We start from the raw sequence: 15,559 nt of genomic DNA, 5'->3' as shown, positions 1-15,559 counted from the left end.
GCAAAGAGGCAGAGAAAGTGTCAGAGAGACAACGCAGAGGCAACCAGAGCTGACGCAGAGACTTGGAGGGCCAGCACTGAGGATGCAGGAGGCTAAGAAGCTGACGCAGGCAGACGCAGAGGCTAGCAAAGCTGACGCTGGGCGCAAAGAGATGCGTTGTGGTGTTTTCGTGGGGCAGGCTGAGAGCTGAAAGGCAAACGCAGAGCCATAGAGGGTGACCCAGTCCCTGGAGGGTGATGCAGTGCCAGAGAGAATCTTGGAGCAACTTTCATTGTCCAGCTAAGGAACAGTCGAAGTCACTGTGGGAATCATCATCCGGTTGCTGATCAGCCGAAATATCTGTTTCCGAAGAGAGGTACTTCTGCCAAGGAAAGTCTTTAAAGGGTGAGCCATTTCTGGCACCCTAGTTGTATTCAAAAACCTGCATAATAATAAAACCCTCATATATGTTGCACTAGTTTTCCCACATTGGGTCTTTCCGGGGACAATTGTCCAAAAATAACGGTGTCCCTTGTGTTGTCTCCGTTTATTTCAGTTGTTGATCTGTATATGTGTGAAGGTTGCATTTGTGTTTATCTCGGTATTTACATTAATAGATAACTTGTTAATGGAAAGAACAAGTAGGAGATAATAAACCAAATAATGCAGTAGGGATTTGTGATGTGTCAGATTTAGAAATTTCCACATGATATCAAAGGGAGGTTGCAGATCACAGGAGGATTGAATACACCAGTAGAAATCTGAAATTTGCAGCAGAAGCAGTTGTCCCGAGAGACAGCATTGTTCCAGAGCAGAAGCAGCAAGAGAGGAAGTGACGCAAAGCCTATGTCATCATTTCAAACCAAGGAAAGGGCCAGTGCAGAGCCAGAGAGAGGTAGAAGAGGCTCACGAAGAGCACGAAGAGCCACGCCATCCTACTCAACCAGGTAGGATTGACACAGTTAGCCGGAGGGGCAGATTCAGCCTTTCCCGAGATTGCGCAGAGCTTGAAAGGCTCAGTTTCTTCAGTTGTCGAGGCTTGGGGATCTGTGGGCAGATTTTGATTTGAGGAGCTGGTGGGACGTTGTTTCTATCGATATAGAACAATGTCTAAAGAGATGAAACCCAAGTAGAGGGAATCACTACCTCGACAAATTTCTAGCCAAGAAATCTAGATCCGAGTTGCAGTTGCAAGGATTGGAGAGGAGCGGTTCGACAGTTGGCCAGAGGATTTCTAGGAGGGAAATCAGGACTCAGAGGCAGTCCAAAAGAGGAGTTGAAATGGCAGTGAACGGACTAAGGGATCAGGACAGGTTGGACGAGGCTTCCAACTTTGTCATCTGGAAGGTCAGGATCCTGGCAGTCCTGGATCGACATCGCATCAAGGACTATGCCTTGAAAGTAGTGGCTATCCCAGTTGACCCAGCTGAGAACGAGAAGTATGAGGATGCCCAGGCGAGGGTGAAGTGCAAGATCCTTGACAGGGTCAAAGATCATGTCATCCCACATATTGTTGAGAAGAACACAACAAAGGAGATGTGGGACACTTTGACAACCTTATACCAGGGCTCTTTCGTGCAAAGGAAGATGTTATTGGAGTATCAAGGCGGTCATATCAGATGCAGAAGGGAAAGCAGATAGATCCATTCCTTCTCAGGTTGCAGGAGATTCGCGACCAGCTTACGTGGGGTCTACACTGGATCCAAAGTTTATGGTCAGGATTGTCCTGAATGCAGTCTCCGAGGAGTAGGAGACATTTGTCCGAAGTATTTTGGGCAGGGCTACTCTTCCCGGTTGGGAGGAAATGTGGGTAGCTCTTCAACAGGAAGAGATCTCGAGGATGACCAAGGCAGGGAATAATGGTAAGGGAGTTCGAGTCAAGAAAGAGGAGGAGGAGGATGCAGCTCTCGCATCTGCGAGGCAGCAGGGGCTACAAAAAAGGAAAAAGGACATCTCCAAGGTTAAGTGCTTCCATTGTGGGGAGCTGGGAGATTATGCATCCCAGTGTCCAAGGAAGAAAAGCAAGGGAGAGGCTTTTGACTCTAAGGCAGCTCTAGCTAAGGCGAAGAAGGAGGTCGAGACTGATGACGATTGTGCCATGAGTGCTCATGCACCTCTAGAGAAGAGGTGGGGAGACATCGAGTTGTAGTCAGGAGGACTACATGCTAGGGGCAGGATCCTTGAGGTGCCCAAACTCTTGGATCACATCCGGCTACGGGAGCCCTTAACAACAGTAGCATGATGACAAGTGTTGGGTGGAGCAAAGTGTGGTGGAGCAATAAGGCAAGGCTAGAGTGCAGAAGTTTGTAGCAGCACAGCAGAGGTTGCAGCAGTGCGAGAGGCACAGAGGTGTTTGCAGCAGCGCAGTGGTAGCAAAGGGAGCACATGATAGTAGCAGAGGTAGCTTCAGCATCACAAGGCTTCCAGACTGGACGAGATGGCAGTATTTGGGGGAAGTCAGTTACTTACTTCTCGGTAACTGAGCTGCAGTGCAGTAGTTAGCAGTGGCAGTGCTATGGGCAGCATGAGGCAACATCGTGAGAGGAAGTCAGTTACTTACTTCTCGGTAACTGAGCTATAGTGCAGTAGTTAGCAGTGGCAGTGCCATGGGCAGCATGAGGCAACATCGTGAGAGGGAGTTGTAGTACAAATGTGGCAGTCTCAATGTCATGGGCAGCAGTACAGGAAGCATCAGTGCAGTGGATGTGAGGCAGTAGGCCAAGCGTCAACACAGGTACCGATGTGGAAGATCAATGTGATACTTCTATGGCGAAGCATTACTAGAGCACATTCCTCGCTAAGAGGGAGCGTTGATTTTTGGTAGCACTAGATGTGCTCTAGCCATTAAAATTGGTGGAGAGGATAAAGCACATAAGATCTCCACGACCCAAAAATCGTTTGGGAAAATTCCACCCAAATGGAGAGATATTAAAATAATTAATATTTTAAATGGGGTTCCTAAGTCTAAACTTAAGAAAATTAAAATATTAATGTGTATTAATATAATATGGGTGAGAAAGTTCTAAATAACGAGGATCAAGCCAATTCTAATCTTAGTCGTTGATTAGAGACTTAATCTCGGTCGTTGAATCGTCAACAGGAAAAGTGTAAGAGGAGGCTTGAGGGTCAGTTGGAGACACCAAGTTGATTAGTCAATTCAATTTTATGGGGCAAGGTTTGCTGAGAAATCGAGTTAGTGATCTGTTGCAGCGAGGGGCAGTTTGGCAGAAGGCCGAGAATACATAGCAAAGAGGCAGAGATATTGCCAGAGAGACAACGCAGAGGCATCCAGAGCTGACGCGGAGGCTCAAAGGGCCAGTGCTGAGGACGCAGGAGGTTGAGAAGCTAACGCAACCAAACGCAGAGGCTAGCAGAGCTGACGCTGGGCAGAAAGAGTTGCGTTGTGGAGTTTTCGTGAGGCAGATTGAGAGCTGAGAGACAAACGCAAAGCCAGAGAGGGTGACATAGTCCCTGGAGGGTGATGTAGCTCCAGAGAGAAGCTTGGAGCATCTTTCGTTGTCCAGCTGAGGAACAATCAAAGTTACTGTGGGAATCATCATCTGGTAGTTGATTAGTCAGAATATATGTCTCCGAAGAGAGGTACTTATACCAAGGAAAATCTCTGAAGGGTGAGGCATTTCAGGCACCCTCGTATTCAGAAATTTGCATAATAATAAAAGCCTTGTATCTGCTGCACCGGTTTTCCCACATTGGGTTTTTCCGTGGACGATTGTCCAAAAATAACGATGTTCCTTGTGTTGTCTCAGTTTATTTCAGTTGTTGATCTGTATATGTGTGAAGGTTGTGTTTATTTCGATATTTATATTAATAAATAACTTGTTAATGGAAAGAACAAGTAGGAGATAATAAACGAGATAATGCAGTAGGGATTTCTGATGTGTCAAATTTAGAAATTTCCACAATATATGGGTTATTAGCTTATTATTGAATTGTTTAGGCCTATATTTTGGTCTACATGCCACTGAAATATTAATGTTCAGATCTAACTACTAATGGCAGTCATCGAAAGAGAGAGGAGAGAGATCAAACCCTCTAGGCCTAGCCGCCTAGCTTCAATGGCAAATTGGAGTTGTTGGAGCACCAAAGAAGTAACCCTTAGACCTTCTAACACCTGCAACACAAACTATTAGCCCTCAAATGATATATCCGACCTTAAAGAGCTAGTGGGTAGGGTTTTCTAGCCCTCTAATGCTAGCAGCCAGCCTAGAAAGTGGCCCTAGGCCTACCAACTAGGCCTAAAAGGCCTTGGATGATCAAAAAATGAATCTTGAGCCCCTAAAACCCTTCTTGAACAGATAATGAGCCTGAAAAACAAGGATTAGTCCACAAATTGATGGAAATACAATGAGAAACCCTTACAAACCCTTGCCAGAAATCACGTTAGGCCTGTCAAACAAATTATTAGCCTTTGAAATCACCAGCAAAAATGAATTTAGGCCCTTCTAGGGATAAGGCCTAGGTTTAAAGACCTATCTAGACCTACGGCCCTTTTGGGTAAACTGAAAAGAGGCTGTGGCTAGGGCGTTTAGCCCTCAAACCCCTACGGCTAGGCCAAGAATGGCCTCTAACCCTTGCGGCTAGGCCAAACTAGCCTCAAAATGTTGGAAAATGTCAAAAAATGACTTCAACCTTGAGAATCCACTTGCAAAACAATTTCAAAAGATAAATGCTCAAGAAAAACCCCAGTTGCAGCAGCAGAAAAGCCCTTTAGGGATAGCGTCTTCCTCAAGGAGGTTGGACATTGCAAAAATATCACTTGGGTCTTGGAGTTTGAGGTGTCTAGGCCCCAAATCAACCCTTATAGGCTGAACAACTTCCTCTCTTGGGTTAAACGGCTCCTTCCAAGGCTAAAAACCCCTCCAAACCCTAGTCATCTAAGCTAGGTGAGGGCTAGAACCTTCACACTTGAGTTTCTCTTCAAAATTTTAGTCCTTTGGCACCTACAAGATGAACAAATAGAGCCCAAGACACAAGGTCTAGAAATTTCTCAAATAAAACCCAAAAATTACTATTTACAGGTGACAAAAATAACTTACAAATTAGTTACAATAATCTACAAAAGAATATTGGCTCTAAATAGCAAATAATTCATTAGTAGTCCAAGAATAAATTTTGCAAGATAATTTGATTGAAATAATTTTAATTTTAATGCACAAACCCAAACTCTGCAAAATAGATTCCTTAGATAAGCTCGGGGTCCAAACAAAATGTGATCACCTCAAAGTCCAAGAACTTGGGCTTTCCCCAAGGGTTGAATCACATGAAAAATCTCTATACACTTAAAAAATAGATCATTAGTTTCATAGGGGTTCGGTTCACACAAATAGGCTAGAGATCTAGAGATACTTGCTATATCCACCATCGTCTAAGTACTTACTCTAGCCCAAAGCCTAAAGTGAGATGCCTATGCTAATATATAGTCCAACCATTGCCTATGAAATAATAATCTTCAATGATAGCACAAAATTAGATCATTAAGCACATTCAACACATACAATGAATCACGAAGCAAGAGACACCTTGAATTAAAACCCCAAAGTCGTTTTCTTAATACAGAAATTCCAGCAGAGCTTAGCTCAGTACAGAAAAAATAATTTAGTGAGATCAAGATAAAATGAGGAGCTTGAAAGCTTCCTTATATAGAAACAATGAGAGGAATCAACCCCTCCAAGTGGAAAAAAACAGCTAGTTGCATCGATCCATGGCTTGATCCTAGTGGAAAAAATTTGATCCCTTGAATAGCTGGCACAAATCTCCAACAAAAAAATTGACCTTGTTCATTGTCCTGGAGGGGTCAAACTTTCACGTCTAGACCATGGAGGACCTAAAAAAAATAGAATGTTCGTTACTTGTGCAAAATAATTATCTACCTGACCCAAAAAAATTGATTTGCTAGGAAAATAATCTTTTCTGCCCCAACAAATTTCTTGATTGGGTCCTTCTACCTTGGAAATGAGGCATTTTATCTTTGACTTGAATTTTTCCTTTGAAAATAGCCTCAAATAATTTTTTTATGAATTTTCCACTTCCAAGGTAATTAATTTTCCCTTCATTTTATTTTTTTGGATAATTTATGGCTATTTTAATTTTTATTTTTACCGAAAATTAAAATAAAAATGACTCAAGAGGGGATTAATTAGTTTTCCACCTTTTAAGTGTATTTAAAAATATTTTGGTAATGGTGTTCTAATTATGAGGAACCATTCACCAAAAATATTTCTAAACACACTTTTACATCAAATATTACAAATTCAACCCTTAGAATGGGAAATACACATAGGCACAAACCACTTGAAACTCAACCAAATTTTGCGACGAGTCACAAAATACATGATCTAGTATGAAAAATACATAGATTTGATAAACACTAGGACTCACTTAAGACCTCGTCAATGAGTTCTACCCTAGCTTTGGGGTATATCTGAGAGAAAAACTCTATCAATTATCCGTGTTTACAAACACAGATAATTTAGGGAGGTTAAAAAACTCCCTAGAGTGAAACCCTTTGAGAAGAATCATAGGCTTACCTAGGTGTTGTTACATGGCTTAGTAGTCATACTAGAATCATTTTTATAACAAACTTGCAGAATTTGGGATTACAATGATGATATTGACTAAGAAAATTTCCCTGCTACTTTATACCCTGCTTCTTGGATTGTTGACATGTACATGGTCAACACTCTCACTCTGTTTATGGTGGGACCTAAGAAAGTGTATTGGACAACAATGAAGCACATATTGAGGTATTTGCGCTGCACAGTTGAGTATGGGTTGAGGTATATCCGAGGTGATGGTGTCGGGTTATATGGTTTTACAGATGTAAATTGGGCAAACAGTTCAGTGTATCCAAAAATCACATCAAGATGTTGCTTCAGCGTTGGATCAGGAATTGTATCTTGGTGCAGCAGGATGCAAAAATCTATGGCATTGAGCTATATCGAAGCAGAGTACATGGCAGCTAGCATGGCCACATGTGAAGCTATACAGCTTCAAAAGTTGTTAGTGATTTTGTTTAGTCAAAAGATGGAGGTGGCCAGTATTACTATGACAATCAAAGTTGCATTAGGCTCTCTGAGAATCCAGTGTTTCATGATAAGTCAAAACATATAAACATACAGTATCACTTCATCAAATATTGTGTGCAGCGTGGATCACTCCATCTACATTATGTTTCCACAGAACAACAATTGGCAAATATACTCACAAAGGCTCTAGGAAGAGCCAAGTTCATCTATTTTAGAGAATGGATGGATATAGTGGAGAATACCTTCAAAGGTAGTAGCTCTATGGAAGCATGATCTAACATGATTAGTGTACAGTTCAGTGTTGCACGAAGCGCCCCCCCCCGGTTCCAAGCCCCGAAGCGCGTCCCGTACGGAAGCGCCTAGGAAGCTTGGCCGGAAGCGCGCTTCCGAAATTTTTAGACGCTTCCTGGAAATTTGGAAGCGCTGGCGCTTCCGAAGCGCCGAAGCGCGCTTTGTATGGCGCTTCCTAGACGCTTCCCAGATGCTTCCCAGGCGCTTCCCAGACGCTTCCCAGACGCTTCCCAGACGCTTCCGTACGCTTCCAGAAAAGCTTCCGGAAAAGCATTTAGAAAATCGTTTTTTTTTCAATTTTTTTTTAAATTTTAGGTGAGTTTGCTTGTTGGGGGTGGGTCCACCTTGGGTTAGGGTGACAAATGAAAACAAAAAAAAATATAAATATAGCAGATGCTCCCTCATGGTAATGTTAAATTCTTAAAGTAAAAGTGACATTCTCCTTTATTTTTCATTTTCATCCTTTTACTTAAATTTTTAACATTACCATGAAATGACTCAGAATGTTTGAGAGTGGTTCCAGCCTCATTGGACTTCATATGGAGAAAATAGAATTTCATATCCTATTCAAAATTCAGCAGACTTAACAGTTTTCAGGTATTCAGGATCAATGGGATTGTGGCATTTCATTAGATTATATCAAGTATGAAGGTATGCGATTAGCATTTAATCAAGAGCACCAAGCCCTATATGTACCCTGGTGTTGGTGGTGTTAATTGTTGAACTCCTTTGTCACGCGGCACGCCCTTAGCAAAAAATTACCTTTCAATCAAGTCAAAATCATCGATCAAACATGTTAAGCTTTTTCTACCATATTTTAAGTCTTGAATTAGGTAGTTTGATCAAAATTGGGCAATGTTGACTAATATCCCTAGACAATCGAGGTAGAGGCAAAGGCTAGACAAGAGGAGAAGAATCTAGATTCTAGATCATTAATGTACAATGGATGTTATATCTATCTTGATTTATGCAAAAATATGCATGTTTTCATGTCTTCTACAATTAATTTGGTATTTGGGATGTTTGTTTTGAGTATAAATGCAAAAAAATATAAAAAAAATATATATATATATATAGCAAACGCTTCCGCGGACGCTTCGCTTCCTAGATTTTTGGAAAATGACGCTTCGGTGTCCCCGCTTCCAAAAAACGCTTCTGCTTCGCTCCCGCTTCGTGCAACATTGGTACAGTTGCAGTGGTAACAGTAATGCAAATACAGTGCAGTGTCAACAGAGCTAGTTGCAATCAGTTCAGTATGAGACAGCTGCAGAACTAGTTGCAGTGACACAGGCAATGCGAATTGCCCCGTTGCAGTATGCAGTTGCAGTTCAAGCCTAAAAATTCCCAACGCAAAGCTACGCACTCCTGTTTGCAGTGCAAGAGGGCAGTGTGAGTTGCCAAGAGGGAGCAGAGAGATTTCCCATAGGGAGATCGAGACTCAAATGGAATCTAGCTTCAGAGGGAGCAGCCCCATGGAAGCTAGCGCTTCAGGATCTGGGGAGATCAGACGCATTATTGCAGTAATTGCAGCAGCAGTGCAAAGATAGCAGCAGAGCAGTAGCAACAGCGGTGCAAAGATAGCAACAGAGCAGTAGCAACAGCAGTATGAGTAGATCAAAGTTTACGTAATAGCATGATGGACAATATTCTGTTCACGACCATTCCCAGTGACAGGGAGAATGGTCAGCTTGGTGAAGTGAAGAATGACAGTCACATATCAGCAGCACAAGACTGTCCAAGTGCAAGAGAGTAGTATTGGTGGAGAGAACACCTTCCTCGCTAAGAGGGAGTTTTGGTTTTTGTAGCATCAGACAGGTGTTCTAGTCTCGATTTGTGTCTAATCCTGAAGTCTCGTAGTTGTCCAATCAAGGACTCAAAAATAGAGAATCAATACAGACTGACATGACATATATAAATGTATCTCATCATAATCAGGTATGTCCAATGGCAACAAAAACAAAACTAGCAGCTAGCTAATGCCCTCTCCCCCTTTTATAGGAAAAGATGATGGGCTGTTTGCTAGGCCTGTAACTAACAGCAGAGGGCCCTGGAGCTGCAACAAGTGTTTGATGGTGACTGGTGGGTGTAGAACTAGGCTCATCAGTCTCCCTAAGAGGTGGTGTTGATACTTCCACATCCTCCTCTCACTCCTCCACCCACTCCTCCCCCTCCTCTTGCTCCTCCTGCTGTTTTGCTTGTCCCTCCTCTAACCATCATGATTTGTAATAAAAAATAAGAAAAAATCTCAATCACGATTTTTTTAAATCATAAAAAAATGCAATTTCTAAGGCGTGATTTATCATTTTGCTGAAAAAACCACAACTTTTTAAAAAATCACTGATTTTTTCAACACTGATCTCCACTGTTAAGTCAAATGACGATTAGGGATATCTCCCTCCTCCCCTTGTGGTCATTGCATATTTTTCCAGACTATGTTTCTTCATCAGTTTCTCTTCACTTTGCAAGGTTTCTCATCCTAGGATAACCTACTTATCTGTATATGCTTATCCCATTTCATGACTTGGGACTCTTATACTTTTTTCATTTCATTTCATTTTGTTTTTGGCATGTCTTTTGCAGCCTTTTGTTAAGTTTATTTATTTCTGCTGGTTGTAATCGTCAGTCTCTTTGACCTATTTTCTCTCTAGTGGATATTAATAAAAAATTCAGTTTCATAACAGTGAATGATCCTTGATAAATTTCTGCCACTTAAACCTACGCGGATAGCAAAAGTAAACATCATTATAAGATAGCTCTAAAGTGTTCTCCTACTCAATTGAAAGCACAGCTTCTTTATTAAATTAGAGGTTTACACTATCCAATTTTTCATGTTTCTTAACATTCTTACATTTGAATACAGATATAAAAAAAGGCAGTGCTCTAGTTCATATGACTCTTTCATCCCTACCTCAGTGAAGGAAAGGCAAACACACAAAAGAATAAATATGATATAAAAGATAATTGCAAAAATTCATGCCTAATAACAATCAAGTTCATAGAAAAATGACGCCATGAACTAAAACACACAAAAAAAGGATTCAAACAGTCATTTTTCCATGTTTTCTTAATGTTCTTTCATTTGAATATAGTTAGTAGAGGAGGCAATCCTCCACTTCATATTACCTTTTCATCTCTAACTCAATGAAAGGAAAACCAAATACACAAATTGCATAAATTCATGCCAAATCACAATCAAATTCATAGCCAAATGACATGAATTAAAACAATAAAATAAGGATTTCAACAGCGTTCCTTCTTGTTCATCATTCACATTCTTACAAACGCAAAAACTAACAAATTTGACACTTACTTTTCCAACTGTTCTGAGGAACTTTATAAGTGGCGGTGGATCAGTCTGATCAATACAAATTGACCCTCGCTCATCCAAAACAGTATTCTGTTAGCAAGACATGTCAAAATTTACATATATATCCAGTAGTCAAAGAGGTGAGTATTGTCCTTTAATTTGGACTGCCATTAGATAACTCAAGCGATCACATTAATATTCAATATCCTCCAACTGTCTTCTGAAATTACAAGATTTAGAATAACACAAAATGAAACAGAAAAAGAAGATAGAAATACATGCAGAAGTCTAACTGAATCCACACACGACAATGAACACAAAGCAGCAAAAAGAAAATATTCCTCTGGTTACCCTGCATATTGAATGAGAGGAACAATTGTGATTTTCATCACATGAGAGGGTTTTCAGGGTGCCATATTGCGATGCTGATGGACCTGAGGAACACAGCTTCTCTTTTTCTTGGAAATGATGCAATTCTTGTTGGGCAGAATGATCATCATGGTGCTGCATGTGATGTTACACATTGGTTCATGTATGATGTTTCCAACCCGAAAGGGTCGCATACTAGCATTGTGGCACGTGAGGTAGCTTATGTGGTGGATAGTCTTTGTACCCGGTTCCTTCCTCATGGTTGTACTTAGATAGATGGTTGTAGTATGCTTTTTGGTGCTATGGAATGTCATTGATGCTTGGATTAACATTATCTGTTCATGGTTAGCCTAGCCTAAATCTTATGCATCTCACTTACAAAACAACTAAGGATCAAAAGGGCATCATGGTGTGCTTCTAGTTTATGATGCCAGGTTTATTACTTTGCTCCACTTTTATCAGGACTTTGGCTTATGTTGGCAATTACTAGAAGATCATGGTACAAAATATTTACACTCCCCCTTGGAATATCTGAGTGAACAAGTTATGGACCAGTCCTTTCTACAACATTACCATGGTGAAGGTACAAGGCAAAATTAAAAATCATATCATTATTTATGATGGGGCCACCCCCTTTTGCACTTTAACTACGATAAAGACATATATATACTAAGTCAATGATAAAAAGTTTGTGTTATAAAGGGGCCACTCCTTCAATGTCATACACTAGCCTGGGCACTATATTAAGTCCTATGAATGGCCCAAAAGTGGAAGTGATGTCATTACCACAAAAAATGGCCGCCACCTTAGCTCATACAACAACCTAACTTTATGACATGGCATATCACATGGAGGGTGTCATACAGTTTTCACCCATATGGGGTCCACAAATGCATAATACATTACATGAGATGAGGCTTCATTGTTTTTTTTACCATGGAAAATCATGTATGAAATTTATGAAGCCGACATATTAACTTTGAACCACAAGACTTGTTGCCACAAAATCTAGCAAGCCTAGACAAAGGCCCCACAAGACAGAACTAGACCTTATGAAAACAAGAGAAAGGGATTCCACTGTCACATTAACAACCTTCTTATACTCTTTAGTGGGATTTGACCACAAGGGAGGCTTACCTAAATTCAATCACTATGGTTCAAGTGATTGATATGAGGTCTATAAGATGAGACAAAATACCAGCAACACCAAGAAAGCCTATTTGTTCTATACCAAAGTTAAACTACGTAATTCCTAGACCAATTTGATCCTTGTTATAAATTAGGGATTTGCTGATTTTCAATAATAGGGTAAATGATGTCATATAATAGCTAAAGCAAAAGGCATTTCAATGGATAATCAACAAAGGACGCAAGGCCTTCCAATAAACATCAAGGAAGAGGGTTCTTTAATGGACATCTAGTGCTGAAAACATGCATAAACAGAAAATCAAGGATGATGTCAGCCCTAAGAGGGGACTTCTACCATGCAATAATGCTAGATTTCGCCTCTATAATATTTACTAATGCAATTCCTACTTTATGAACCATAAACATCAAACTTAAATTCACTTTTTAGCAAATTTCTAACATAAAACCCTAGCCACTAACCCTAGGTATCTAGGAAATGTTGGAAATTGAACTAGGTTCAGTATTCATAATGACCTTTTGTAAACATGACATTGTATATTTTGTATAAAGAAAGAAAAATAATTTTATTTTATTCAAAGCATGGGTTTCATGCTCAAGTTTAGGTCAAAAGCATGTTCTTCATGCTTATAGGTCATTCTAGGTCTTTCTAGGTCAAAAAAGAATTTATATCATGTATTATAGTCCCATTCGAACTCTTTGTAACAAAAGAAAATATTTATTTTGACTCGAGAAAAGCCATGTATTCCTCCAAGACCAAGTCGATGTTGAAAATTGACAGCTATGAAATGAATTTCCTTGAATAGAATTTCAATTCTAAACTTTCTAAAATGATTTTCTAAAAATAGAAAGTCATGTCTATCTTTTCAACCATGACTTTCCAAAAATAGTAAATCACCAAACATCAATTCGTAATTATATATACATGATGCAAAATCACTTAACTCATCCTTAATCAATCTCAATTGTTTAATTTTTAACTTGATCATCAATATTATTATTATTATTACTATTATCCTCTTTATGCTTTTACTATATTATTATTAAAAAGAAATCCAAGTCTCTCAATCATGTCATATGTAACTCCCCTCAATCAATGCATATGTTACTCTCTCTCTCTCTTAATGGATTCATTCCTCTCTCTCTCTTTAATGCTCGTACGCACCTCTTACACTCTCTTACACACTTTAATTACTTGTCATAAAAGAATTCCTCTTACACCTCTTCAATGCATAAGTTACACTTCTCTCGTAAATGCATAAGTTACACTCCTCTCCTTTATGGCATAAGTTACACTCCCTTTTTGGCATATGTAACTTCTCCTCAAGGCATAGGAGTTACTTCCTCATGAATTTGACTTCCTTGCTCTTCCTATATATTTGTGTCTCTCATCCTCGACACACTTACTTGTGAAAGGAGAATTTGAACTTGTGAAAGAGAGAGTTGGAGAGTCTAGAGGAAGATTAAGAGAGAGAGAAAGAGAGTCTTGAAGAGCTAGAGCAAATCTTGGAGAGCCAAAGTGATTTAGTGTTTGCATCAGCTACTACTATCAGAGATCTTCTTCAGATTTGGGTGAACCTCTTCATTCTCTCAGTGTACTTTGTATCTCTGCTAAACAATTGATTTCTAATAAAAGAAGAATCTAGTCGGGTTTTCCCCTTGTGGGTTTTCCCTAGTCATTGACCAAACTTCTCTGTGTCTCATTGAGTTTTTGGTTGTCTTCCATTGTGCATATGGTTTATATGGTTAATGTTCTATCTACAATTACTTAACCTATTTTGCAGCATAAAGAAGTTATGGATTTAAGTGATTGTAACAACATAGAACATCAGAATTTCAACATGGTATCAAAGCTTTGGTGAAGACAAACTCCATTTTCAGCTCTCTTTCTACTGAAATATCTCTTGCCATCAACTCCATTTTCATCTCTCTTTATGCTGAAATATAGCTTATTGTCTGCTCCATTTCCAACTCTCTTTCTGTTGTAATATCTCTTGTTTTCCGCTCCATTTGCAGCTCTCTTTCTGCTGAAATGTAGTTTGTTGCATGCTCCATTTGCAACTCTCTCTTTGTTGAAATATCTCTTGTTGTTCCTTCTACTTGCTGCTCATTTTCTGCTGAAATTTCTCTTTCCTTTTGCTACTGAAATATCTCATTTACAGTTGAAATATCTCTTATTGTCATTTTCTATTTGTTGTTGAAATATTGAGTAGATCAAGATGTCTTCCTTCTACTTTAAGAATGAAGAGAAGTTCGTTGATGTTTCCAACTTCTTCCCTGGGAAGGCCATATTAGGTATTACCCTCGACGAACATGATGTTCTAGAGTATGTTGAAGGAGAGGTAGTAGAACCAACTGAAAACTTTGATTTTTCTATTAAGGCCAGAGACAAGAAAGGAGAAGTAAAGGCTAAAAGGATTATCCTTAACTCTCTAGGAGACCACCTCATCAATTATGTCTCCAATTTGAAGAAAGCCAAAGAAATCTATGACAAGTTTATTGGAATGTATCAAGTGAACAACTTGAGTTAAATTCTTGCTCTGAAAAATCAACTCAAAGATGTTAAGATGAACAAAGCAAAAACCATTCAAGCATACTTCATGCGGATATCAAAAATCAAAGATCAGTTGTCAACTTCTGGTGAAGTTGTTTCCAATAAAGCACTGGTACTGATTACGCTTGGAGGTCTTCCTTCTTCTTGGGAAACTTTTATTACTACCATTAGTAATAATGACAAGTTTCCTACATTTGATGAGCTCTTGGGAAAGTGTAGTCAATAAGAAGTCAGAATGATTTCTAGATAGAGAATTCCCAAGCATGAGGAGGGAGAACCTACTGTCTTTGTTGTACAAGGCAAAAAGAAGAAAGGAAGAAGAAGAATGCAGTATTCGAGAAAGTCTACTCCCAACAACTCCCAATGGACCAAAGACTTATCAAAAGTCCATTGCTACAATTGTCACAAGCATGGCCACTATGCTCGTGACTGTCAGAAAACAAAAGAGCATTAAGAATCCAACTTCAATAATCGCTCCAACAAATCTGATTACAAAAGAAGAAGAAGAGAAGATTCTTCTGCTTGCAGAGGAAACTATCGTTCCTCAAGGAACCAAAGGTATGATAATAATGCAGCTGAGACTCAATCAGAGTACTTTCTTCTTTCTGTTCTTTCTAGTTCATGTCCTGCAGATTCTTGTGATAGTTGGTTGGTTGATAGTGGTGCTTCAAGGCACTCTACTAGTTACAAAGAAGTACTCTCTAATCTGGTTGAGGGAGACACATTTGAAGATCATTCTCGGAGATAACTCTACATATCCCATAAAGGAATCTGGTTGTGTTTCTTTCCATCTGGATCAAGGTAAAACTTTCACTCTTCAAGAAGTTTTATATGTACCTAGTTTAAAGAAGAATCTTGTGTCCATAT

The 15,559-nt window shown here is 39.6% G+C and overlaps 1 protein-coding gene across 5 annotated transcripts in view; it reads right to left on the bottom strand.

The window, feature by feature from the left end:
- LOC149149662 (uncharacterized) overlaps nucleotides 1-15,559 on the bottom strand; it is a 483,557-nt gene that overhangs the window by 294,378 nt on the left and 173,620 nt on the right. For 4 of the 5 annotated variants that reach the window (XM_089439017.1, XM_089439016.1, XM_089439019.1 and 1 more), the window contains one exon: nucleotides 10,627-10,713. The exons of the other annotated variant lie outside the window; for it this stretch is intronic. In XM_089439017.1, the coding sequence (XP_089295143.1) occupies nucleotides 10,627-10,713 (87 nt within the window). The remainder of the gene's footprint in view (nucleotides 1-10,626; nucleotides 10,714-15,559) is intronic. 5 annotated transcript variants of the gene reach the window in all.

Source organism: Pinus tabuliformis, chromosome 9 (genome assembly GCF_031772625.1).
Source record: "Pinus tabuliformis cultivar Carrire ecotype Pingquan chromosome 9, CPIR1, whole genome shotgun sequence".
Taxonomy (NCBI): Eukaryota; Viridiplantae; Streptophyta; class Pinopsida; order Pinales; family Pinaceae; genus Pinus; species Pinus tabuliformis.
The sequence above is the reverse complement of the archived record's forward strand: the minus strand, read 5'-3'. Positions and strand labels throughout refer to the sequence as shown.